The 27,816-nt window shown below is 40.7% G+C and overlaps 1 protein-coding gene across 2 annotated transcripts in view; it reads left to right on the forward strand.

The window, feature by feature from the left end:
• PDZRN4 (PDZ domain containing ring finger 4) overlaps positions 1 to 24,514 on the forward strand; it is a 409,811-nt gene extending 385,297 nt beyond the window's left edge. For both annotated transcript variants that reach the window (XM_050936097.1, XM_050936098.1), the window contains 5 exons: positions 3,792 to 3,890; positions 5,924 to 5,986; positions 13,522 to 13,623; positions 16,948 to 17,064; positions 22,377 to 24,514. In XM_050936097.1, coding sequence (XP_050792054.1) covers positions 3,792 to 3,890; positions 5,924 to 5,986; positions 13,522 to 13,623; positions 16,948 to 17,064; positions 22,377 to 23,903 — 1,908 coding nt within the window. In that variant the 3' untranslated portion in view covers positions 23,904 to 24,514. The remainder of the gene's footprint in view (positions 1 to 3,791; positions 3,891 to 5,923; positions 5,987 to 13,521; positions 13,624 to 16,947; positions 17,065 to 22,376) is intronic.
• Positions 24,515 to 27,816: the final 3,302 nt, after the last annotated feature.

Here is a 27,816-nt window from a genome sequence, read left to right on the forward strand (position 1 = left end):
GATATGAGTGTTTCAAAATTGAATATTCAGAGGAGTCTCCAATCTCTTTGAGAGATTATAATTATCCAGGACCACATACAGATGGGTACCACAGTCATTCGCCACCTTTATATACATTGCAATGGGAAATTAATTTAAGATTTTTGCCTACACAATCTCAGGTCTCTACTGTTGAGCTAAGGGACAGCCCCAGCAACTCAGGCAGAATACACAAGCAGGCCTGATGCATTCCATCCAGCAAAGGATGGTGATCAAATATAAGCAAGTCATTTCATCATACAGTGACAGTCCTAACAAACTTTTCAGACTCCAAGACCAGAATGTGTGTCCCTGTTCATTTGTTTCGTGCCCTGAATAGTTAAATTCTGCTCATTAAACCAACATCTTCCATAAGGGTTCAGTTAATTTCCAATGTGAAACATTCATACAGCTTTATTGTAAAAAGCATTTTGAGATGAATCATGCAAAAGAACTTCAAGGTCACTATAAACTGAAGAAATTATGTTCAAAGCAGTCCTTAGGGTCCCGGTCCATCCTCGGTTCAGGGAGTTTCGAAGGTTGTGTTGGCAGGACAATGAAAGTCAATGGATTTCAGCTTGTGCACGGCTCCTCATTTGCCTTGATTTAAGGGTCCCAGTCTCAGTCCTTTATGGTGTATTTAGGCTTCCTTATAGGCCTCCAAGGGACCACAAGCTTTTTTATTCTTTTAAAAGTATACCTTGTTGGTGTAATTGAAGCTGTTCAGTTACTGTAATTCCTTCCTAATGCTACCATTCTAGTCAAGTGTTCTTTTTCTCTCTGGAGGCATCAGTTATTACGGGTTTTGAATAGGCCTGTATTCAGTATACATAGTTTCACTCCCAATGCCAAAATCAGGTCACTATTAGTAATTCTCTTTCTTTGTGAAACAAGCTTTCAGCTTCCTTCTTTAAAACCCAACATATAGCACATTCTCTTTCCACTCCACAGCATATAAATAGATATTTAAAGCAACTATCCTTTCTAAGAAAAAACAATCTGACATTTTTCCCTTCTTTTCTTTTTAGCTTATTAAAATGTGAAATGGCTTAAATCAAGACAGAAGTTTATACAGTTTACACTACACATATTGAGCACGTGCTTATATACTAGGGAAGGAACAGGAATACAATAAGCAGTAGTGTCCTTTTACAAAATTTCTCTAATAAAAATCAAAATATCATGAAAACCATTGGCAAAATTGTCATTGTAAGCCATAATTGTCTAGAGGAGGAAGTACGGTGATGTACTGCCTCAGAATGAGCAATTCCATCTAGCCATTTATCTGGGTGCTCTTCAGAAGAATGGTCTAGGGACAGGGCACTGACAATCATTAATGGACTTTATCGTTATAATATCCCTGTGAGGAGGAAGATACTATCCCTATGTTACAAATAGGGAACTAAGGCACAGGTCAAGTGGCTTGCTTGGCTGAGAAGTCAGGTCTCTTGAGTCCCAGTACAGTGCCCTGTCCCTAGACCATCCTTCCTATCCTTTAAAGACATTGTGCCCTAGGTCAGAGCTGTCTCTGGCATATTGGGAGTATAGCTGTGACTCACAAATTGAAGGGCAGCCTTCATTCCCCTGGTATAGGATTACCTCTGTTTCCTGCTTAGGAGGAGTAGAGAACTCAGACCCACCATCACCCTTCCTGCTCCCTTTGGGAAAGCTAGGGCTGCTGTAAATACTAAACCGGGATAATCATTGTGCTCCCTGGATGCAAGGGCTGATATCATGGGCCTCTTCTCTTCTTTCCATTTGTGCATTCAGGAGAGCCAGACACAATCTAGCCCCATATGTAGTTTTCAGAATGGCTGTAAAGAAATCCAGTGTTTCTCAAGCAAACTTAAGCCACTCTATTAAATAATAGATTATTCTTTACTAAGGTTATTTATTTCACAATATTCAACACTTGTATTTGGTATAAGTTTCCAATGTGAAATCCTAGATATTTGTACTAGTGTGTGTAGTAGTGAAGACTCTAGTATCTGTCCTGGACACTTGTACTTTTCCTCAGACTCCACAGCTGGGACAGCTAGCAGTAAGAATATGTTTTCAGCATCATCTCATAATTGGGGAGTATGACATTTGGGGTTCACCAGGGCAGTAAGTAGTTCAACCAAAGTCTGTTTTGTAACCCACGGTGTCTTTTGACTGTGCAGCTTTGATTCAGAACTCTGAACCCAACAGCCTGTCAGCAGCCCACAAGCCTCACCCTGGCTTTGCCCAATTTGGATACTCCTTGCATTCTGACCTTAGGACCCTTTCAGTCCCAAATTTGCCCAAAATCCTTATCCTGCAGTCTCTCTCCCTGGACCCTCACAGAAAAAGTATTAGGTTCACGTCCTCTCTACAGAGACAATATAACATTCCAACCTGTCAGCTTACTAGAAGTACACAACTGAACTTACCCAGCGCTGATGATTTATAACAAAAGTAGTACAAATTTATTAACAAAAGAGCATGGACTAAGTGATCCCAAATACAGAAGATAAAGGTGGAGACGGCTACAGGCAAATAAAAGTGAAAACACCCATCTAAAAGTCTAAAACTTAGCCTAGTCTTTGTTCAGGATGGTTTCTTTCAACCATAATCTTCTTTCCAGCTTTTGACTGGTCACAGAGACTCTTCACAGAGATCAAATTGCATGGTTTCTTTGTTTCCTTAAAGTGAACTAACTAGGGGTTTGCTCCCCGTCTCTTTATAGTTCAGTGATCCTTTGAAATTTATTCTTCTGAAGAGCACCCAGATAAAGTTCATTAGTTCAGGCTCAGTGAAAGAGACGTGAGGTGTGGAAATCAGACTCCATCCTGGTACTTCCCCCACTGGTGGTCGTTACTATGCTAATTCTCTCTCCAGCTGCAACCTCCACAACAGACCATAGACTTTGGGCCACACCTGGTTTGAGATGTCAGCCTCTTTCCTTTGTCTGGAGAAAACCTGTTATGTCCTCCTGACATGCCTGATCTGTAGACTTTTTATTCACAGCCTCTAAAACATAATATTAATGAATGTCCATAATTTCACATAGAGCATTGTTACATATATTTCACAACTATATTATTAACCACAATGTTATTAGTTTTCAAATGATACCCTACAAGGCATATTTTGTACAAAAATCCTTGCAGGAGTGTGTGAATACAAGAGTGGCACGGATCACAGAGAGGATACCACAGCAGCTCCCCAGGATAATCCTTGACACATCCATCAATTATCTCACAACACCTACTATTAAGCTGTGGCACTGAACTGGCTGTGGGATGAATTATGTTATTAACAGAAGGCTGTGGTTTTGCTTTATGACTTAGGCTGCTAGTGGAAGAGAGTGACACTCATTTGTGATGAATTGATTGATGAGTAGCCAGCCTGTCCTCTATCTTGTAAATCCGTTGTTGATGTGATAGAAGTAAAATGACTATGTAATATACTATAAGCAGCTTCTATGATCCAAAAGTCCCCCCCCCCCCCCCAAAAAAAAAATCCGGCAAAATCAGTGCAATCCGTATTTCTTGGAGTTAGGCATGGCTTACCTAACTGTGCTTATGTAGCTTACAACTTTAATATATTTAGACTTCCTTCCTTTATGTATTAGGGATGTTTTCCTCATAGGAATGCAAACGATGCGGGGAGACGTATTGTATTGTGTTGAGTGAGATTATTAAAACTTTTTTATGGTTGTCCAAGAGAATCTCAGTGACTTAGTTCTCCATTCTACTGCAGAATTTCTTCCCAAGACAAATGCCACACTGTGTTTGTGTGTTTTCTCATAGGAGGTCGAGCTTTGTCGTGCTAGTAGTCAAGAGAAGCTGGGGCTGACTGTCTGCTATAGAACAGATGATGAGGAAGACACCGGAATCTATGTCAGTGAGGTAAAGATGCAGTGGGGGGGACTCAATGGAAAAATAGAAACAAGTCTGAGACCTGACTGCAGTAATACTAGCTGTCAGCCAGCACGTGTCACTTTCAATTAGGAGAGTAAATTATGTTGCCCAAATAATATAATTATTACCAGCTTCTTTGTTTAATGTGATGCTATAAATACAACATCATAGTTAGGAAAAGTGCAAAGTCGGAGTATTCTCTGAAATTTGAATGAAATCCCACAAATATGTGGAGAGTCAGGAAAAGTTCTGATTTCCACTCTTGCGTGTTCTCCCGTTACTGCAGTTACTAACAATAACAATGGCTAATTTATTTTTACAATGATCATATATGTTCAGGGAAGAGAGGAACAGCATAAAACAATATGTGAGATGAATCTATCAGAAAATCTGGTCTGTCCTAGCACTCTTCTTTGTTTTACCAGCTAACAAACAGAAGGCCTGATCCTGACGCCTTGAGATGTTGAACAATCTCAACTCCCATCTGCTTCAATGGGAAGTGAGAGTATTCAGCACCCTCTAAGAGGTATTTAGCACCTTGCAGTATCCAGCTTAGAAAGACTTTCAGGTGCATTAATTTAATGTGAGTCTCTAATAATTTTTAAAAGAGCAGTTTTTCTAGATGAGAAGACAACAATTTTATGAGTCCAAGCTGGGTGTTATTGTTGTGAATGAATTTGATACACAATTTGTCACCTTCAGGTGACATAGCACAAAAATCTGAATGCCAGAAGTGGAGTGAGTTTAGCAGAAAGAATTGTCCTGCACTGCCATAAAAGGAATCACATAAAAATGGGAATTGAAAGATTGTTCTGAAACTGCCAACAACACTGTTAAAATATGTGAAAATATCCAAATGGGGGGTATTGCTCTGCTTGGAATCTCTCAGCCCTTTCTTTTAAAGTAAGTTTAATTCTATTAGAGACACAAGGTGGGTGACATAATATCTTTTATTGGACCAAATTCTATTGGTGAGAGAGAGAGAAGCTTTCAAGCTTACACTGAGGTCTTCTTCAGGTCAGAAGAGCTCTGTGTAAGCTCAAAAGCTTGTCTTTATCTCACCAATAGAAGTTAGACCAATAAAAGATATTACCTCTCCTACCTTGTTTCTCTAATATCCTGGGACCGACACGGCTACAACAACACTGCACATATTTAATTGTATTGTCTTTCACACTCGATTAAACTCTTCAGACTTATTTTTTGTCTGGCAATGCACAATAAGAAAATAATATCTAACATCTGTACAAGCTGTAATGTGCAAACCAAATGCAATGCTCAAAATGTTTAGGTTGAAAAATTACTCTTGGCATGACAAGGTAAAATAAATGGTTTAAGATAACCATCAAGTGAAAGGTGGTAGATAGTATTTCACCTATGAAGATCAAGTCATTGCTCAAGGATGAGCTATCTGGTAAACTGTTAATGGAGCCATAAATATCTGTTTATGCTAAACTAACTTTAAATTAAGCAACTTAAATCAGATCCGGCGTAGAGGATCCATGAATGATCTCTATACTGTAGATCTTCCTTTGTTTTTCTTGTAATTTTTTGGGAACTGAAAAATCCACAGCTTGATAGCTGATACAATTATTTAAAAATAAATATTTTCAGAAAAGGAGATTATACCATCTCCTTAAGCAGACATAGACCTGCTGTGTGGAGATATCAACCACTCATTAGCACGACTTCAAAATCACCTCAGCCCAAAGTGAATTTCCAGAGCCTAAGAATTCTGTCATTAATACTCTGCTCTATGACAGCTGAAGGTTAGTGCTTGACAGTCATGTGGAAAAATATTGTTCTGAAAATCACACACCAGCTCAACCCTCTCTGTCTTTAGATTTGTTTTATAACAAGGTTCTGTGATTATTCACAGAACTGATATGTTCATCTGATTGAATAAATATTTAGACAGTCTTTCCACAATGTAAACAATGGCATTTTTACAAATTCTACAAATTGAGTTGTTTGAAGTTGAGATCTTTTCATGCTTAGTTTTTGAATACCGTCCTATGCAGGTTGATCCAAACAGCATTGCTGCCAGAGATGGCCGGATCCGAGAAGGAGACCGCATTCTACAAGTATGTGTCTATAAACCCTTTTTTTCCCCCTGAGCTCCTTCCTGAAAAACAGTACAGTGCAGTCCTCACTGTGGATTGTTGATGAGAGCTGATAATTCTCTTTGTTGTTCTGATGCATGGAAAAAACGATGTCTGTCTCTTTCTTAAGGCAATAGCTGGGATTTAGAGTAGGGGTATTGAAAAAAATGAGAATGACAAACTTGCTCTGCCTGATGGCCCCATATCCTACGTCTTTTTTGGCATATGTATGAGAAATCTCATTTTTCACTTGTTCATCTCAATGTCATTTTCTAAATAGGGCCACTGCAATCATGAATATGGGTGAGAGTCTTGCTGATTATTCTTTGATAGCATACATTTGGGTAAAACTTAGAGCAGTGGTCCCCAAACTTTTTACCTGCATTGTCTACCCTTCCCGCCCCCCCACCCCCGGAGCTGGGAGCACAGCTCCCGGGGGAAAGATGGACAGGGGTAAGGGGGCCAAGGCTGGGACCACAGCTGGGGTCAGGGGTGGGGCCGGTAGTGGAGCCTCGGCTAGCAGCCAGGGCCCTGGGTGCGGGGCTGGCAGCCAGGATGCCAGGAGCCAGGGCCAGGAGCAGAGCTGGGTTGCACTCCCTCCCATGGTTGGCTGGCCCAGGCCCCAGCTGCACCCCCCACTCCCTCAAACATTCCTCTGCACCTCCTAGGGCAGTGTTTTTTGAAGTATGGGTCGCAACCCATTACTGGGTCGCAGAATGTCAGGCCCTGGGTCACATTCCTGATTCAAATTATAATGATCGTTGCTGCGCAGCAGCTCTAAAGGGCTGCGCAGCAAGGACCTGGAGAGGAGAGAGGGCTGGGGTGAGTGGGAATGAGGGAGGGGAGCAAGTTGGGGCTTGCAGGGCTGCTGCGGGCCTCTCCCCCGGCACGGAGCTCGCTGCTGCCAACAGGGAGAGAGGGACTCATTCCCTGGAGCTCCATGCTGCCTGCCGGTGGGGCGAGAGAAAGGCCCCTCCCCTGGAGCTAGCTGCTGCTGGGAGGGAGAGGACTGGGGGAGAGTCCTCTGGTTCCAGCCCTAGGGCAGCGTGCCTGCACCCTAAACTCCTGATCCCTGGCCCCACCCCAGAGCCTGTGCTGCCAGAGCCCTCACCCCTGCCACATCCCAACCCTCTGCCCACCCCAAGCCCCCCCCTGCACCCTGAACCCCTCATCCCCAGATCCACCTTAGAGCCCTCACCCCCAGACAAAGCCTTCACCCCCACACCCTACCCTCTGCCCTGCCTCCCAGACCCCTTGCCGTAGGCTTACTAAGGCCAGTGTCTAGTGTTAGTTATGTAAAGTGGGATAAGCTGGAATGTATTTTATGAAAACTCAAGTCAAAAGATATAATTAGGTTGAGTCACAGGCATCAACAATTCTTTTTGCCCCACAGTTTGGGGACCTCTGACTTAGAGTAATATTGAGCATGGATCAGAAGCTTTTGAGATTGTGATTCTAAAGTCCATTCCTTAATGTTCTGGGGGTGGGGAGGCTTACCTGATGTTGTCTGTTCTGTTCTCTCTCCACCACTTATAACTGAACCTTCTGATTTTGCTGGTGATCCACCATTCAGCCAATTACAGTAACTCCTCACTTAAAGTTGTCCCACTTAACATTGTTTCAATGTTACGTCCCTGCTCAATTCGGGAACGTGCTCATTTAAAGTTGTGTAATGCTCCCTTATAACATCGTTTGGCTGCCTGCTTCTAAGATTCTGTGGAAGAGCAGTGACTTTACAAGGGAGCACTGCACAAGTTCCGCTTCTCCACCTCCTCCCCCTCCCTCCCAGCGCTTCCCCCACCACCAAACAGCTGTTTGGTGGCACTTAAGACTTTCTGGGAGGGAGGGGGAGGAGTGGAGACACGGGGGAGACATGTTCCTCCCCCTTTCTCCCAGCACTTCACGCTTAGGACTTTCTGGGAGGGAGAGGCAAGAGCGGGGAAGTCCTAAGAGGGTCTTAAGCACCGCCAAACAGCTTTTTGGCAGTGCTTAGGAATTTGTAGGGGGAGGGATGCAGCATGCTCTGGAGGGGAGATAGAGTAGGGGTGGGAAGAGGTGGGTCTGGAGTGGAGCGGGGACAGGAAGAGGCAGGTGTGGAGCATTCCTGGCAAAATCCGAGCCTGTTCTCCGGGGAAGCTGCCGCTGCTGCTGCAAAGATGCTTCCTAGCATCCTTGCCTGCAGTCAGCCGTGCCTGTGTGGGGTAAGCCAGGGGCACTTCCTAACCACAGTACAGTACAGTACTGTACAGTATACAGTATAATGCCTTTTGCCTGCCCCTCAGAAAATTCTTTGGAACCTAACCCCCCACATTTACATTAAATCTTAGGGACAATTGAATTTGTTTAACATTGTTTCACTTAAAGTTGCATTTTTCAGGAACATAACTACAACGTTAAATGTGGAGTTACTGTACTCTTTTTATTCTTCGTTTCTGATGATCCAGGGGTTTCTACATGGTGCCACAGTCCACACTACAGGGATGTAAATTATAGAGCCCTCTAACGTGCCGTGCTTTTGTTCCCCCAATAAACCCTACTGGTGCAAACTAAAAGGCTATCTCGCTCATGTTAACAGAGTTCATGAACTAGGTGCCTTTTAGTTCTCACCGAGAGAGTCCAGAAGGGGCATTAGAGCACATCATATTAACACTCTTTGCAATTCAAACCCCTGTAGTCCAGGCTGCGGCTGTATGTAAACAAGCCCTCAGATTGTTCTGCCCCTCCAGATTTGAGCTGCATTTCTCAAATAAAACACAATGCCTGTCAGCAGGCCTCACTATCAATTGCCTTCAACAATAACAGCAGAAATAAAAAAATGCTCTGAAGCCTAAGGTTAGTGTCAGCTATCTCTACATATTTATCTGGCAAGGCCCTCTTACAAAATAATGATATTCACAAGAACAATCATTGTTCGTGCAAGTAGTTCTTCAGTACCAGGAAAATTGTTTGAAATTATAGTAAAGAACAGAATTATTAGACACACAGATGAACACAATTTGTTTGGAAGATCAACATGGCTTTTGTAACAGGAAATCATGCCTCACCAATCTATCAGAATTCTTTGAGGGGAGGGTCAACAAACGTGGACAAGGGTGGTTCAGTGGATAAATAATACTTGGACTTTCAGGGTACATCTACACAGCAAAGAAAAACCTGCGGCTGGCCTGTGCCAGCCAGTTCAGGCTCGCAGGACTCAGGCTGCAAGACTGTTTCATTGCTGTGTAGACAACCAGGCTCTGGGATCCTCCCGCCTTGCAGGGACCTAGAACCCCACCCCAAGCACAGCAATAATACATCGCTGCAGCCCGAGCCCCATGAGCCTGAGTCAACTGGAACAGGCGAGCTGGGAGTGTCTAGTTGTTGCGTAAACATACCCTCAAAAAGTCTTTGACAAGGTCCCTCACCAAAGGCTCTTAAGTAAAGTAAGCTATCATGGGATAAGAAGGAAGGTCCTCACATAGATCAGTAACTGTTAAAAGACAGGAAACAAATCATAGGAATAAATGGTCAGTTTTTAGAATGGAGAAAGGTAAATAGTGGTGTCCCCCCAGGGATCTGTACTGGGACCAGTGTTGTTCAACATATTCGTAAATGATGTGGGAAAAGGGGTAAACAGTGAGGTGGCAAAATTTGCAGATGATACAGAACTACTCCAAAATTAAGTCCAAAGCAGACTGTGAAGAATTACAAAGGGGTCTCACAAAACTGGATGACTAGCCTTTGTAAAAATATGCTTTTTTAGAATTCCTCAGACCAACATGTTTTCTCTTCCAGAGAAAAGAACACTGAGAAGGGGACATGATAACAGTTTTCAAGTATATAAAAGTTTGTTACAAGGAGAAGGGAGAAAAATTGTTCACAATGGGCTTAAATTGCAGAAAGGGAGGTTTAGGCTGGACATTAGGAAAAACTTCCCAACTATCAGGGTGGTTAAGCACTGGTACAAATTGTCAAGAGAGGTTGTGGAATCTCCATCATTGGAGATTTTTAAGAGAAGGTTAGACAAACACCTGTCAGGGATGGTCAAATATATTTAGTCCTGCCATGAGTGCAGGGCACTGGACTAGATGACCTCTTGTGGTCCCTTCCAGTCCTATGATTCTGTGATTCACAAATGGATATTTAAGTGGAGAACTGACTGATTTGTGTGTGTTTGAGATGAGAAGAAATGTTAGCCAAACTGGTATTCAGAAAGGAATGTGTTTCATTTTCTTTTTAACAAGCAGACATTACACAATAGCTAGCTTGAACTACTGTACAAAATTGTGATGTAACCCCGCCTTTTTATTTAAGACCTGCTAGTCTCAGAACTGCTGGATGGGACAGAGAATAACAGGTGTGTTGGGAGAGAGACTAAACTCCAACCTTGGGGAAGGCAAAGTCAGGAGTGGGCAATGACTTGGTTACAAGTTTTCAGCACTGAAAGAAGCTGGTTTCCTCCTGGGACAAAGATTTTGAATCTGAGAGTGTCCCTTTAATGAAAGTCTTACAGGCTAGAATGAAATCTGTCTCCTACCAGCTCAGTCAAAGGGCAAATTATGGGTAGGTATTTAGGTCAGGAAAGAGGGTAGTGTAACTGTAAAAAGAGGAAAATAGCTAGAATGACAGTGGATTTCATTTAGAGTTACAGAGAGGAAGTTTTAGAGAAATCATGGATCACTGCTACCAAAATCAGAAGTTCAGAATTCCTCTTGTTTTACTGGTGTTTTTGAGTTCCCTCCCGTCATTTCCAGGCAACTTTCCTTGTACTTTGACCTCTTTCTACTAATGCCCCTAGTGGTAATTGTTGGTAATGGCAAGTTGCATCTTCAGAAGCAGCTCTATAACAGCCAATAATTAATTTAGGCACATGCATCTTCTGAATTTTGCAAAATCAATCTGATTTCATCCCTCCAGTCTTTCCATTTCCGCAGGAAACATCTTTGCTGAAAACCATAGCTATATTTCTTACCCCAGTATTGGCTTTGAGAATCAAACCAATCTCCAGCGCACAATAGGATCTACAAGCTGGATGTCTAAAGTGGCCTTTATTTCAAAAAGGAAATAATAAGTTAAATTTTGATGTCAGGGCTCATGTAGGAGCTCTTATTTTATTTTCTGTATGGTCCAGAATGTAAAAAAAAAAAAATTCACTGTGCTAGAATTGCCAACAAGAAATGTTTGTATAACTGCAAAAGGACAACAGTCCTTTAGTTGGTGAGATTATGTAGAGATACGATTAGGAATTGAAAAGCAAATGAACTGGTTTCTCCATCTGTCTACAATCAGTACTCTAAGAACAATGAACAACATATGTTGGTGATTTTCCTTTTTATTTTTTTTTAAATAAAAAAATACATTTGAAATGAATTCTTGTTATTTTTTCAACGAGGCTAAAACTCTGTGGACTCCCATCTTTAAGGCATTTTAATGTGTTAATGATAGATTCATTCCATGCCACTTTCTTTTCTTTTCTGTGTGAATTATAGTGCCAGGCACAGTATAGGCAGACAGCTGATAGATATTAGTTTGAGACCATCAAATTCAATTCACTTGTGAGTGAAGACTCCAGAGGTGAGAGAAGACTGTCGGTAATTCTATTGCATTTTTGTAGACTAATAGCATTACTTGAACATCAGTGCTGATATACAGCCAGAAGTTTGATCATTAAGATTAACACCAGGTGAGTTATGTGAGGTTTTCTTTCATAGCCGAAGGCACACTGACCCTCCATCCACTCTTATGGATGAGATAACTCAGAGAAATGGAAGATGACAATATCATTACACATGAATAGCATTCAGGTCTAGAGAATGCAGGGTTGGGGATGCTTGCTTTTATACTTTTCACAGTAATATAGCAGCTTTCCTCATGTTTTCCAGGATAATTCAAATACTAGCATACTACATACAGCAACTCGTGTCTCTTGTATGGTCTTCTTAAGTAGATGAGAATAGTCTGTTTACCTCACACAGCATGCACTGTAAAATAAAAGGAATAGACTGTACAAGTAAGGTCCCATAGATCTTGGTTAGTCCTTGTTTGATTTCATCCATGGACATCAGACTCTGCATAAATGAGGGCCACATAGGCAACTAATTGGTGATAAAATGAGGCGTATTGGAGTAACTTTTATCTTCACTATGATAGTGCAGCCTGTAGCTACCACAAGTTCTAGCCTGTAATGATCTATCTTGAGCCACTAAGCCACTCAGCTCAAGATACACGCTGAGACTTTATGGGCCAGATCCTCAGCTGGTATAAACTGATATTGGTACCACAGAGCTATGTCAATTTATGCTAGCTGAGGCATCTGGTCCTTGGTCTCTGTATATGTCTGTATCTGTATATTGATGAGGGCAGCTGTTTACAAGGAAGTGGATATCACTTCTCCTGCAGTCCACACTTTGTTCCCTCCACATCTCCATGGAGGTATCTCAAAGATTTTGGTGATAACCAAGCAAACAGTCAGTGCATATTTGTGGTTTTATTTAATCTAAACTAAAACTGTTTTTTCAAAGCAATGTGTTCAGGCTGTGCACATGCACATTTGCTTGGTACTTTTCTACCAGGAAGTTGCTGCTACTAGCTTTGAAACTGAACCCTTGCAAAAGGAGATGGATTAACCAGGCTGGATATGGGAAAACCTTTTTATTCCATAAAATTATTAAAATCCTTTGCCCTCTAGCCTGTCCCCATTACTTTTCAGATGGATTAAATATTTTTTGACAATGCAGTTTGGCACAGTGAGGAAAATCCACTTCTTGTGCTGTGAAACAAAGAAAGCGTGATATTTTCAGAGGAAAAAATGCTTTGTATTTGAAACTTGATTTTTCTTAAGCAGCATTTTTAGGTAGAGTTGAATGGGCCTGTAAAATCTATACATTAAGATATAGTTATTAGTATGATTTGTTTTAACACAAGGGCAGAATTGCAGAGAGAAGTTGGAGAAAAAACAGGTTTTTACAGATGATTCATTTTTTATTTTGATTATCCCAATGGGGATGTTTTGTGTGGTTCTGGACACCGAGTCGCACACACAAATATAAAATGATTACATGAAATAGCAATCAGCAGTGGCCTGTAAGTATTGCCTGGTGAGAGATAATACTGTAGCCCTCTAATTGGCTCTCTACAAGCATACAATATGACTGATTTCAGCTGTAGTATTACCAGTCTTGCTTCCACCAGCACTATTATCTCAGAGTGACACTTCCATTACTCTGAACGGAGAAAGATGAACGTCACCTGTCAGGAGCTGGTTAATTGTGTTGCTAGATGTATGTTGCTAGGGCACAGGTTGGACATTTATGAACATAACTGCTTCCTCTGATGTCCGCCATCCTTCAACGATCGATACAGCTCTTACAGTAAACGCATAATTGAGTGAAGGCACTTACCACTGAGGAGCTGAAGATGAGCCCATTGTGTGAGTTTCATTGTCCATACATTTACCACAAATGAGCTGATATTTGCCCTTTATTGTGTGTTGCTTTGTGGAAATGGAAACTAATGTGCCACTTTCATTTATTTTCTAGATAAATGGCCAAGATGTCCAGAATCGGGAGGAGGCGGTGGCATTGCTCTCCAGTGATGAATGCAAGAAAATTGTGTTGCTGGTTGCAAGACCAGAGATACAGGTTAGAATAAATAGATGCACTGAGCCAGGAGCTGGGTTATAGTGTACAGTCATTGTCATCCGTAAGAAATGAACACTGAAAAACAGGATTGCAGAGCTTCATGAAAAAAAAATGGGAAAACTATAATTAAAGATCTTTGCTAATCTGTAGTCTCAAAAAAAATAACTTTATATTACTAGGAGTTTGTTTGCCATTGTACTTGCTAAAAGGTTCTTTGCAAGTAAATACAACATACATACATATAAATACAGTTGATTATCTAGTACTAATGTGATACTTAACTAAATGTGAAGTGGAACTTCAAAAATACATATTTATTGGTTGATGATTCTTACTGATTTCTGGAACTAAATTTACACTCTTCCATGGTTTGCACCTGCTTGTGGCAGGATTGAAGTGGGCTCTGGGTGAGGATTATTTTTTTAAGCAATGTTTCAGTAAACTCTCCAGTTAGATCTTGGTAATGGATATTTGATGACAATGCTGTTCAGCAAAACTACTCCTATCTAACTGTTTTCAAGGGAAACTGGTCGCATGAGTTTTCTCATCAAGTACAAATTATTTAATAGGAAATAGATATTTTTGCCACACAATTTTAAAATTTACTTCTGGCTTTTAAACAAAACTGATGCCTTGCAAAGACATTTTTTATATCTTTGCAGTGGGAGATGTCAGGCTAATCATCAAGGTAAAGGAGAGGAAAAAAAGGATTATTTCTGCTTTCTTTTATATCCCACCACAAAGCAGAAAAGGACATTACATTGTCACTCTTCTCTCCATCTGTCAGCAGTCCAAGCGAAGTTGGTTATGTTACCATTTGTCTCTCATATTATTGTTCTGATATTTTCAGACTTGGTGACTACATATTCTCTACACTTTAAATTGAATAAATGTAATTCAGTGTCACCCAGAATCCCGGCTTGAATCTGGTAGTTATGCAAGATCAAATTTCAGCATATATTTCCTTTATGTTCTTAGCCTTTCTAAATGGCTCCTAGAAAACTGGCTATATACTAAGGCAGAGTAAAGCTATTCACCTCAGATGTAAGTAGCTATGTTATATCCCTTCTTGGTCTAGAGACCCTTCAGAAGCTTTTAAAAGATTTGTGTGAGGATTCTATTTTTTTTTTTAATTTAATTTCAGTGGGGCTCTCACAGGGCCAGGGATCCATCTGCCAGGCCCAGTTGTAGAAACCCAACAGAAGACCTGATCCCACCTCCCTCAGACTTGTCTTCATAGGAATGTTATACCAGTACAAGCCAAGATGGGAGTTTAAATTGGTCTAGTTATACCGGTATAAGTCCTCATATGAACACTCTAATGCCAATATATGAGGGCCAGTTTTCAGTTTATCTTATGTCACATTGGAAGGAGTTTAAGCAAATTTGAAAATAGCCATTCTTATTCCAGAATAAGAGTGTCCACAAGCGGGGGGGTTATACTGGTATAATATATCGGTTTAACTATACCAGTATAATTATAATTATAGTGGTATAACTGGTAATGCTTTCATGTGTAGACAAGTCCTTACTAAGGCAAACACTCACTGGAGAGAAAAAAGCAGGATTAAGTTCTAATCTTTGAAGCTTTCTTTTAGAAAGAACTCGTAATGGCAGTGTTTCAAGGACTCACTGCTGGCCACATCCAATAACTAACAAGAAAAGCTTCTCTGACTAGTCAACATTGATTATTAATCAGTTAATATTAAAAACTGAGCATACAAGAAACATACACAAATAACCACGTGAAACAAATGTGTATGTGCCCACACGCACATGCATCAGTACACATTTGCACTGGGGTGTATATTTATGTTTTTAAGAACCATAAGAATTGTCATATTGGATCAGACCAGTCCGGTGCTCCATCTACTGCAGTATCCTGTCCACAACGGTGGCCAGCACCAGATGTTTGCAAGGTTTAAAAATCCTCTGAAGGACAATTGCTGAATTATCTGCCCATAAGGGAAATTTCTTCCTAATCCCAGGCAGTTAGTGGTTTGCTTGTGCTGTGAAACTCTGGAGTTTATATTCTTTATAAGGTCAAAGGGTTGACTATACATAACAAATAAAAGCATTTGAAAAACCATGAATGAAACCTCAACACTGATGTGCTAAGTAGATACCATAGTATGGTAAAAAGTGCCACAGACTCTCAATCAACATTTTATACCTGTCCAATGTTTGGCTGGTTTGTGGAGGGATTTTTTGTTTACTTGCTTGTTGTTTTAAACAATTAGCATCTCTGGGGCAAAGGTCCATTGGCTTCAATGGAGTTGTCCTTGTTGACCACACAAAAGAACTTAGTTCCATGTTGCATTGTTGCATACAATTACACTGTTTTTAGCTTTTGTGATGTCCATAACATTTTACAGGTAACTTGATATTTTCTCATACTCTAGAGTAGTTGAATTAATATTTTAATTTCTGCCCTTCCCCAACTCTGTCACCTTCCTTCTCTGTTACCTGTTTCTGCCTGTAAAACACTGCCATTAGCAGACATGCAACACTACTTCATTCCCCTTCCAGTGATAGTATTTTCCTTTTTTACCCCAGCATGCCATCTGGAAGGGGAACAGAAACACAAATGGAGACTTACTGTTGACATGCACATAATATTGTGTATGTGTGTACAGCCACATCTCATTAACTTGACTGAAATAGTAGGCCTCCATTTTCCTCTTTTTATAATACTGTCTTCAACGAATATGAAAGTAATGTTTTAATCTTTAAAAAAAAAAAAGTCAGTTCAAAGACAGAGCCAAAGAACAGGAAAGTTTAGTCATTGCATCAGTCAGTGCTCCCGTCTCCTTTTTGCTTGTTAGTTCATTCACGCGGAAGAGCAATAAGAGAAATGTGATGGAAATCCAGAGTGAAGGTGCTGTTGAGGTTCAGGCACTGGGACACAACCCTGGGGTGGAAGTTGTTAAAGGAGGAAAGAGCCTGATTAGCTCATGGCCCTATTAGTATCATTGCAGTTCTTTTAACACTGGGGCTCTTGGAGGTAATGAATATGACAGCTCCAGGACTGTGTGGTATGCCTTTCATACATTTTGAAAGGAAATAATGCTCTGTGCTGTGCAATCTCCTTCATTATGAGAGAAAATCAGTCATACTGTTTCAAGAAAGGATAAAAGGCCTAAGAGTCCCTGTTTTTTTTTTAATCATCTTTTTCTTCTTTTTGGAGAGGGAAACTATAGAAGCCTGGTATTCTGAAGAGAATCATTATGATAAAAAGAACTAGTCAGGCATTGCCATTTGGGTTTATTATTTTAGCATGCATCCCACTAACATAATGCAGTGTACTAATATATTCTTTTGCAGCTGGAAGAGGGGTGGCTGGATGATGAAAGGAATGAATTCTTAGAGGAGTTAAACTTGGAAATGTTGGAAGAACAGCATAATGAAGTAATGCAGTTCACAGCCAATGAGGTGGAGCAGGTAGGACTGAAACTAAATGTATCATTGGAAATTTTGCTAGGTGTATTTTTCTGTTAAGAGAGAATGAAATGATAAGTCAAAAAATTGACTCAAAGGCTTTGATAGCACTTTGTCATGAGGATGCTCTGAACTGCAATACATTCTCGATAAGGAAATATTTTAGAAATAAATGTTTAGGCTGGATGTGAGAGGGTAAAATTTCAGCAGAATGTGAGAGGAGTAAAGCACTGATTCTACATTTTCTCTGAGGTCTCAGCACAAATATTACAAGCCCTTTTACATGCAGTGTCTTGTGTATTGTCACTTTTATTTATGAATTATATCAGAGTCACCTGTCAAGGCCATAGCTAGGACAGGGTCCCATTGTGATAAAGACAATATGGACATATTGTACAGAATATGGTACATATATTGCTGTGTAAATTACTACTTTATATAGTTCACTGCTACTATATTGTACTATGTATATTACAAGATGACAGTCTAGAAATATCTACCAGGGGAATAAATATTTGATTATGGACTCTTCCCTCTAGCAGGCAAAAGTATAACACAATCCAGTGGCTGGAAGTTGACGCTGGACACAGTCAGACTGGAAATAATTTTTTAACAGTGAGAGTAATTAAACATTGGAACAATTTACCAAGGATCATGGTGGGTTTTTCATCACTGGACATCTTGAAATCAATATTGGATATTTTTCCAAAAGATGTGCTCTAGTTCAAATAGGAATTATTTTGAGGAAGTTCTATGGCCAGTATTATGCAGGATGTCAGACTAGATGTTTTCAGAACAGACCTATTTTAAGAGTCCCATCTAGTTTATCATTGAAGTAGGACCCTTCATTTTCATTTTTTTTTCCCTGAAAAATTCCTGGATTTCAAAAAAATCCAGTATTTGGATTTTTCCAGTTTCCACCCAGATTTTTACCTGCTCATAATGGCAATCCCAGGTCCCCTCTTGCAGGCTCCCCACTGGACAGCACAGCACGCCTGCATAGGGAAGGGAAACTGGGCTTGGTTGATGCTGCAGCTGCACAGTGGAAGAACAAAATGGGCAGGGACCCTGCCGAGCCCACCAACTGCTTCAGTGACAGGCCGCAAAGAGCAGGAGGCTGCACCTGGGAGAACAGGCCCCTCCTGATCTGTCTCCCCTCCCAACCTTACCTGCTGATGAGTGCCAAGCACTCCTGTCCCATCCCATCCCTGTGCTATTGAAACATCTTATATCAAGCTAACTGCACAAGTCATCTACAATAAACTCTTTATTTTAAAAAACTTGAATTCTTGGAATGAGGATTACAGATAATGGTTTCATAAATAGTAAACACTTATGTTTCTCTATTTGTTGCTTTTTTCTGTCCTAATGCCCCCCGATATTAACCTTGATATTTACCCAGAAAAGGGTAACGTTAATTGTTTGCACTGATTTTCACCTGTTTTAAAATTTTTGATGAACTGCCGGGATATTTAAAAAAACTCTAGTCAAGGCTGGAGTATCTCATCTTTAGCCCATCACTGGCAACCCCTCACACCTCTGTCAGTCTAGCTTTCATCTTCATAGGGTGACCAGGTAGCCCACTCTTCTGATTTGGAGCAGCAGGACCTACTAACCCTGCTCCCTTCCCCTGGATCTCTCTTATCTGATTGCTTTCAAACTTAAATAGCACTCTGGGGTTTATTTCCCAAATGTATTGTGAGTTGTAAAATCAGAGTGGGAACCGTGCCTGCATTCCAGCATGATTAGCCATTCTTGCATTAATGAATCTTTTCCAATCTGAAACATAGAATCTTTTGAAGTTCACTTATTGCTGGGTTGTACACACTACTAGGTTGAGATTGTCATCATCTGCAGTTCTTTTTGCATAAATGCAGCCTATAGAGCCTTTTGGCCTTTCAAACAGAAGTAATTGGGAAGAAGACTGACACTGTACGTTCTAAAAAACCAGAATCTTGAATTTTCAATAGATGATGGGTGGAATTTTCAAAAATGTCTAAGGGATTTAGCATCCTAAGTCCTATTTTCAAAAGTGACTTAGACACTTAGAACCTGAGTCCCAGTGGTACTGTATGTCATATACTACATTAAGTATCTACATTATTTTCATTCTTCACAATGGAGCAAATGTTGGTACACCTCTACCCTGATATAACGCTGTCCTCGGGAGCCAAAAAATCTTACCGCTTTATAGGTGAAACTGCATTATATTGAACTTGCTTTGATCCACCAGAGCATGCAGCTCTACCCCCCTAGAGCACTGCTTTACCGCGTTCTATCCGAATTTGTGTTATATCAGGTTGCGTTATATCAGGGTAGAGGTGTATTTAAATTTTGCCAAATATCAGTATTTTCAGTTTCTCTTGCTCAGAAAATCTTTTACCTTAATAACTTTTGGATTCAGGTTATAGAGAGATTGTTTCTTCATTTGAACTAGAGTATTCAAATTTGAGAAATGAATTGGAAGTTGAAAAGGGGCACAAGCTTGTCTTCCTTTTCCAATCAAAGAATAAAAGCCAGGTAGGAAAGGATGAGATCTACTAATTCAAAAACTTAGAGGCATGGGGCCTGATTTTCAAAAGTATTTAGCCACCTAATAAAGAAGATAAGTGCCTAGTGGGATTTTCAAAACTGTTTAAGTGGGTTAGACACCTGATTCCGATTGATTTAAACTTCCATTGATTTCCACAGCAGTTAGTGCCTTTTGAAAATCCCAGTAGGCACCTATCTGCAAGTTTAAGCACCTAAAGACCTTTGAAAATCTGGTCTTTAGTCCTACTGGATTTAGGCTTCTAAGTATCTAAGTCACTTGCAGAAATGGAGCATAGGTGCCTAAATCACTTTAGAAACTTGTACCAAGTCTTAAAAAGTCTTCCGTCACAGTCATGCATCAGATGAGTAAAGAAAGGAGTATTAAATGAACGTTATAGACAAGAAATACATCATAGTGCAGTAAAAACAATATATTGGCATGCATTTGGAATGGTAACATTGCTTACATCTCAAAGAATTTTCAACAAAGTCTTTATAGAGCAGTGCAGCCTGCCAGCATATAATCTGTGTGCATTGCTCACATCTTACATTAAAAAAAAACATTTGGAAGTGCTTCAGTGTGACTTTAAATGTTATTGGTACTATTTTTCCTGTCCCTTCTTTCTGTAAAGCCAGGATTCCAAGGGAATCTTCCAAGAGATCCTAACTATGAAGGGTAATGAAATAGCAGACTTACATTTGTCAGCTGTCCAGGACTGAATATCTTCTGTCCTACCCCTCAAACCAATTAAATTCTGGTGGGAGGATTCCACAATTAGTGAGAGTGGTGGGCAAGAAAGAGGGAAATATTTTTCTGATGCAGATGAACCGGTCGGCCGCTGTCACATGATGATGTATGTATTTCACCATCGCATATATGGTGTTTGAGTGTATGTATATTTATGTGTGAAATATACAATGTCAGTATGAAGGATAACTGTTTTTTTTTAATTTTAACTGCTAGTGAGGAAGAACCACTAAAATTACTAGGGATAGAGATGTTGTCTCCTCAGAGACTTTTGACAGCCCTGTCGTGAATACTTCTTTCTGTTGATCGTGGGTTTCATTCTGAATTTAATATACTCTACCACACTTGACATTTATTTATTTATCTATTTGTCTATTTCTATTTTTCATTGGGCCACCAGTTGCCACCATTTTCTACCAACTGAACAAAAGAGACTAACTGAGGGGTTCATGGTTCATCATGAAGCAGAAATGATGCAGTGTGTGTAGGGTGCATTTAATTTTTTTTTCATATCTTCCACTATCTATCAAGGTAAAAGAAAAACAGCAATTATTATGAGAGTGGTCTATTGGATTCTCTTTCCTCTCATTGGTGCACTGTACCTTTTTCTCCCTTTACTATTACTAACCATTATATTTAATTGCGTAATTACACCTTCTAAAGGAGAAAACACATTTGGCTGGTGCTGGGTGCACTTAGGCATACAGTGAGTATGCTATATAAATTACACTTTGGATGATAGTGATATAAGAGAAATAGGGGGAAATGTCTTTAGCATACCCAGTTAGAAAACAAAAAAAGCATGCACTCCTTCAGCGTTGCAGTATCTATTGCTCTTTGCATTAAAGCACACAATAAATAGGTTAGGTACAATGAGTAGGACATGAATTCAAATCAGCTGCAAAAAGGCTTGACATTAGGTCCATGACAGGCACTCAGTGTTAATGGTGAAAGGCTATGAGTTAGTATTGTGGAAAGTAGATTTTAACTAGGAAACAAAAAGCTTTCCAAAGGATAGGTTAGGGAAAAGTCTGTTCAAGTTACCTGAACAAGTTCTAGAGTTCAGCTATCAGTCTTCCATTGACATAATGCTAAAAGCAGGTGATGGGAGAGGTAGAAAGGGCTATGCAAGAGTAGGCTAACCACTGTGTTGTCTTCAGCTGTGCCAGAGCAGTGTGCACAGAGATTTCCCAGCCCCCGTGTCCTGCTGCAAATAGGCCTTCTAGTGCCATGCTACATTGCACTGCTCCCAGCTTAAGTGGTCTGCCTCATGTACTTTCTGATGTTATGCAGGCATTGCTGGTTGCTCCAGGTTTGAGAACAACTCAGCTCCAATAGTCGTGGCCATAATCCAGAGCCAAAAGCTGCATTCCACTTTGTGCTCATTTTCTTTCAGTACCACACAGTGTTGGCTTTGCTGGGAAGGGGGATATTTATTTCTTGGGCAATGTTTCAGTAAAACAGGCATGCTATATTTCATCCACTTGTTTGCTCCCTTCTTGAGGAACTTAGTGTGATCTGTGGAGCCTACAGCATGATGCTCAGGAATGAGTAAAAGCCATAAGAATGTAGGAATTACAACCAGTCGGGAATTTTCCTCAGCAATGATTTTCTGACAGAAAATCCTGGTTTTTGTTGAAAAATTTTGATTTCCCGTCAGGAAAACTGAAATGACAGCTCCCTGGCTGCCTGCTGGAAAGACTTCTATGAATTTCCACCTGCAGGGAGAAAGTGAAATGTAAGATCCTTCCAGATAAGCAGTCAGCAAGCTGATAAGTGGAAATCCCTTTCTGTGAAAAAAATCATGTTTTTGCCTTTTCATGCTGAATCAGGCTAAATTTTTTTTCAAAATGTGAAATCTTTCATGAAAAGGGATCTCCATTTTCTAGCCAGCTGTAGTAGAAATGGGATTTATTCATCATTTTAATTAATTCTTATAGATTAAATTAGCTGTTTAAGAAGGACAGGACTGAAAAATATTTTAATTTAACACGGTCTGTATTTTCTACTAATTTTGGTTCACTTATTTTCTTAGCCAAAAAAGCATGAGGAGGAGGACGGCACAACAGACACTGCAACTTCATCATCCAATAACCATGAGAAGGACAGTGGAGTGGGGCCTACAGATGAGAGTCTGCGTAATGACGAGAGCTCGGAGCAGGAGAATGCACCTGATGAGCAGAACAAAACAACCCTGCAGAGCACCCGGGAGCTGGGGCAGAGCCAGGATACATTAGGAAGCATTGAACTCCAGTGCAATGAAAGCTTTGTGTCTGGGGAATACATTGAATCTGATTTCATTGGAAACCAAGATGAGGAGTGTGAAAGGTTTCGGCAGCTGCTGGAGCTCAAGTGCAAGATTAGAAACCATGGAGAGTATGATCTGTATTACTCGAGCAATACAATACAGTGTAACAGAAGGGAGCAAGAAGGGGTGGAGCATGAGCTACAGTTACTCAATGAGGAACTGAGAAATATTGAGCTTGAGTGTCAGAATATAATGCAGGCTCACAGGCTTCAAAAGGTGAAGGATCAGTATGGAGACATTTGGGCATTACATGATGGAGGATTCAGGAATTATAACACCAGCATAGATGTACAAAGAGGTAAACTGGATGACATCGTAGAGCACCCAGAGAAATCTGACAAAGACAGCTCCAGTGCTTACAACACAGCAGAAAGCTGCAGGAGCACTCCACTGACTGTAGAGCAGTCCCCTGATAGCTCGCTCCAGAGAATGATCAGCATCACCAACAGGAAAAACCTGAGAAGCACAATTGTAGCTAATCAGTTGTGTACTGGACAGAGTGGTACGGAGGTAACCCCGTCCAAAACCAAAACCACTGAGCAAAACAGCACTGTTGAAGAGAAGGAAACGGCTGCAGAAAGTAGCAGTTTCACAGAGCAGGAGAAGCAAAGCACTGAGCACATTCCTTACCTATCTCCGTATCATAGCTCTTCATACCGGTATGGGAATATACCTGCTCATGCAAAGCATTATCAAAGCTATATGCAGCTGATCCAACAGAGATCCGCAGTGGAGTATGCCCAAAGTCAGCTCAGTCTAGTTAACATGTGCAAAGATTCACAGAAGTGTACAGAGCCCAAAATGGAATGGAAAGTGAAAATAAGGAGTGATGGAACAAGGTATATCACTAAGAGACCAGTGCGAGACAGAATCCTGAAGGAACGTGCCTTAAAGATTAAAGAGGAGCGCAGTGGGATGACGACAGATGATGATATGATGAGCGAAATGAAGATGGGTCGTTACTGGAGCAAAGAGGAGCGGAAGCAGCATTTGGTAAGAGCCAAGGAGCAGAGGCGGCGGCGAGAGTTCATGATGCGGAGCAGGTTAGAGTGTCTTAAGGAAAGTCCACAGAGTGGCAGCGAGGGCAAAAAAGAAATGAACATTCTTGAACTTAGTCACAAAAAGATGATGAAAAAAAGGAACAAGAAAATCTTGGACAGCTGGATGACAATCCAAGAACTGATGACACATGGTGCTAAGTCTCCAGATGGGACAAGAGTGCACAATGCCTTTTTATCAGTTACTACTGTATGAACACGACTATTTCAAAGAGTATACTACCAGTTTAGGTAGAGTACGATTGCCTCGTTCAAGGTGGCATTTTTATATATTTTGTGACTGTTTATAGTTTGACCTTTTTTGTAAGCAAAATTACTTGATGATTTTTCAGTTGTTTTTCACATAATGGTACCTTCTTTAGCTGGCAATCTTTCTTTACTCTGCAATATATTCATAATATTCATTTCTATAAAAAAACAAAAGAAAATTAAAAAAAATGGAAGAGACAATTTCTTACCCTAATGTATGTATTGTAAGTTAAGATCTGATTTATTTCTCTAGTTTTCTTTTTTCTACTTTAGTAACAATACAATACCAAAACAAAATGCTTTATACAGTATCCTTACTTACTGGCATAACAAGCAGTTAAACTTTTACATCTTATATTGCATCTGTTAATAAGTCACGTGCCACGTCTTGTTGTACAGCTAAGAATGACCTTTTTCCAACAACCCATTGTACAGTACATTTAACCTGTAAATTGCAATTGTATTTGTCCAAGTAAAGTGTAAGTGGGCAATTCTCCCATGGTATGTAGTGGCATTGGTCATGTAGCTAGCTGATATGTGATAATTGTGAAGATCAAAGAGGAATAAATTATTGCTTATCTTTATCAAGAGTTATTTGATTTTAATTGTTCGCTTGATTACAGAATGAATTATTTCCACATACATAATTTTTGAAGGATATATAAAGATTTCAAGGACACAGGGCACAATTCATTATGATATTTCTTATAGATTAGACAAGTTTCCTTCTGACTTTATTCCATTATAAATTATGTTAAATGGACCTGATCCTGCATTTCTTATTCATGCAGAAGTTGGAATAAGAGTTTTACCTGAGTAAGAACACATAGAATCATAGAATATCAGGATTGGAAGGGACTTCAGGAGGTCATCTAGTCCAACCCCCTGCTCAAAGCAGGACCAGTTCCCAATTAAATCATCCCAGCCAGGGCTTTGTCAAACCTGACCTTAAAAACCTCTAAGGAAGGAGATTCCACCACCTTCCTAGGTAACCCATTCCAGTGCTTCACCACTCTCCTAGTCAAAAAGTTTTTCCTAATATCCAACCTAAACCTCCCCCACTGCAACTTGAGACCATTACTCTCATCTGGTACCACTGAGAACAGTCTAGATCCATCCTCTTTGGAACCCCCTTTCAGGTAGTTGAAAGCAGCTATCAAATCCCCCCTCATTCTTCTCCTCTGCAGACTGAACAATCCCAGTTCCCTCAGCCTCTCCTCATAAGTCATGTGCTCCAGCCTCTAGTCATTTTTGTTGCCCTCCTCTGGACTCTTTCCAATTTTTCCACATCCTCCTTTTAGCGTGGGGCCCAAAACTGGACACAGTACTCCAGATGAAGCCTCACCAATGTCGAATAGAGAGGAATGATCGCGTCCCTCGATCTGCTGGCAATGCCTCTACTTATACAGCCCAAAATGCCATTAGCCTTCTTGGCAACAAGGGCACACTGTCGACTCATATCCAGCTTCTCGTCCACTGTAACCCCTAGGTCCTTTTCTGTAGAACTGCTGCCTAGCCATTCGGTCCCTAGTCTGTAGCAGTGCATGGGATTCTTCCGTCCTAAGTGCAGGATTCTGCACATGTTCTTGTTGAACCTAATCAAATTTCTTTTGGCCCAATCCTCTAATTTGTCTAGGTCCTTCTGTATCCTATCCCTACCCTCCAGCATATCTGACACTCCTCCCACTTTAGTGTTATCTGCAAACTTGCTGAGAGTACTATCCACGACATCCTCTAGATCATTAATGAAAATATTGAACAAAACCAGCCCCAGGACCGACCCTTGGGGCACTCCACTTGATACCGGCTGCCAACTAGACATGGAGCCATTGATCACTACCTGTTGAGCAAGACGATCTAGCCAGCTTTCTGTCCACCTTATAGTCCATTCATCCAGCCCATACTTCTTTAACTTGCCGGCAAGAATACTGTGGGAGACTGTATCAAAACTTTGCTAAAGTCAAGGAATAACACATTCACTGCTTTCCCCTCATCCACAGAGCCAGTTGTCTCCTCATAGAAGGCAATTAGGTTAGTCAGGCATGACTTGCCCTTGGTGAATCCATGCTGAATGTTCCCAATCACTTTCTTCTCCTCTAAGTGCTTCAGAATTGATTCCTTGAGGACCTGCTCCATGATTTTTCCAGGGACTGAGGTGAGGCTGACTGGCCTGTTGTTCCCTGGATCCTTCTTCTTCCCTTTTTTAAAGATGGGCACTAAATTAGCCTTTTTCCAGTAATCCGGGACCTCTCCTGATCACCATGATTTTTCAAAGATAATGGCCAATGGCTCAGCAATCACATCCGCCAACTCCTTTAGCACCCTTGGATGCAGCACATCTGGTCCCATGGATTTGTGCTTATCCAGCTTTTCTAAATAGTCCTGAACCACTTCTTTCTCCACAGAGGGCTGGTCATCTCCTCCCCATGCTGTGCTGCCCAGTGCAGCAGTCTGGGAGTTGACCTTGTTCATGAAGACAGAAGCAAAAAATGGAGCAAGCCCATATTTTTGCTGTCTTCCCTGATCTGTTACTAGTACAGGTTGAACCTCTCTAGTCCGGCACTCTCTGGTCTGGCAACATCCGTGGTCTGGCATGATTTTATACTATGCTTTATATGCTTTATCTACTTATTTCCTTGTGCCAAGACAGTAAAATTGTGGAACATCACTAATACTTTGTTATGAAGAGAGCTGGTAAGTCTTGGCTAGGTGGTGTTGTAAGCATTGTTTCATTTATTCACCTTGGCGAGATAAAAATAAAAAGAGACCCACTCGGTAATTGACCTCCCATGGTTCGGCAAACTCTCTAGTTCGGCACTAGTGAGGTCCCAAGGGTGCTGGACTAGAGAGGTTCAACCTGTATTAATTTTAGTTACTTTTCAAGCACTGTCTATGTTTGGTGCTTTACAAACACATATGTCATGGCAAGTCCCCAAGAGAGCTTACAAGCTATACTCTACAGAAACCAAACATGAAAGACACAGATAGATCGTAGTGCTATCTTGAGCCAGACATATGAATCTAGCAGAGGTCATTATTTTAAATATTTCACCAAAAAGGGATGGTATGAAGAAAACCGAGAATTATTTGCTGTTCTGTGCTGTGCCTCCAAAGGACCAGCAAACCAAAACTGAGGATATGAGCTGAAAAGGGGGCCTGCCAATGTAACTGCATGTCAATGAGGAAATAAATGAAAGATGTTTATTAAAACAAGGACTGAAAGGTGACCTGTAAAGGGGTGGTTTAAATTGGGCTGTGCCCTTTGTTTATTCTTTATGGTTTAGAAAAAGGGCTTTTGAAAGTTGGGCATTTTTAAAATTTGATTTCTCCTGTTTGCTTTTTTACTTTAGAAATATCAGGCATTTCTACTCCCTGCTTTTGCTGGGGGACCCCTAAAGGATACTGAGATGTATATGTTGAGTCACACACCTTAACGGAAGGAGTAACATTCCTGAATCTTTAACAAAATGCCTCTTATTCAGAATGTGAATGACTGACAGAAATGGTTAGCAAAGAGTGTAAAAACAAACACAAAACAGTTTCAAACTAAAAATCCTTTGTCTCTCAATTGCTCAACTTTTACTCTTTTAGCTCATATGCATAATTTCACTAGTTCTCCATGGGCATGTCTACACTTAAGTTGATCTATATTAGGCTGACTTACAGCCACCATGGTAATTACTGCAACGGTTCATGTCCACACTACTCTCCTTGGGTCAGTGGCGTGCGTCCTCACCAGCAGCTCTTCCACTGACCTAAGAGGGGCAGTGTGGGGAGCTGAGAGCCCGGTCCCCACTCCTGCCTGCTGTCCCGTCTCCCTGACCTCGCTCTTGGCTCCCTGCTCCCCAGTGGGAGCATGA

Source organism: Gopherus flavomarginatus, chromosome 1 (assembly GCF_025201925.1).
Source record: "Gopherus flavomarginatus isolate rGopFla2 chromosome 1, rGopFla2.mat.asm, whole genome shotgun sequence".
Lineage (NCBI taxonomy): Eukaryota > Metazoa > Chordata > Testudines > Testudinidae > Gopherus > Gopherus flavomarginatus.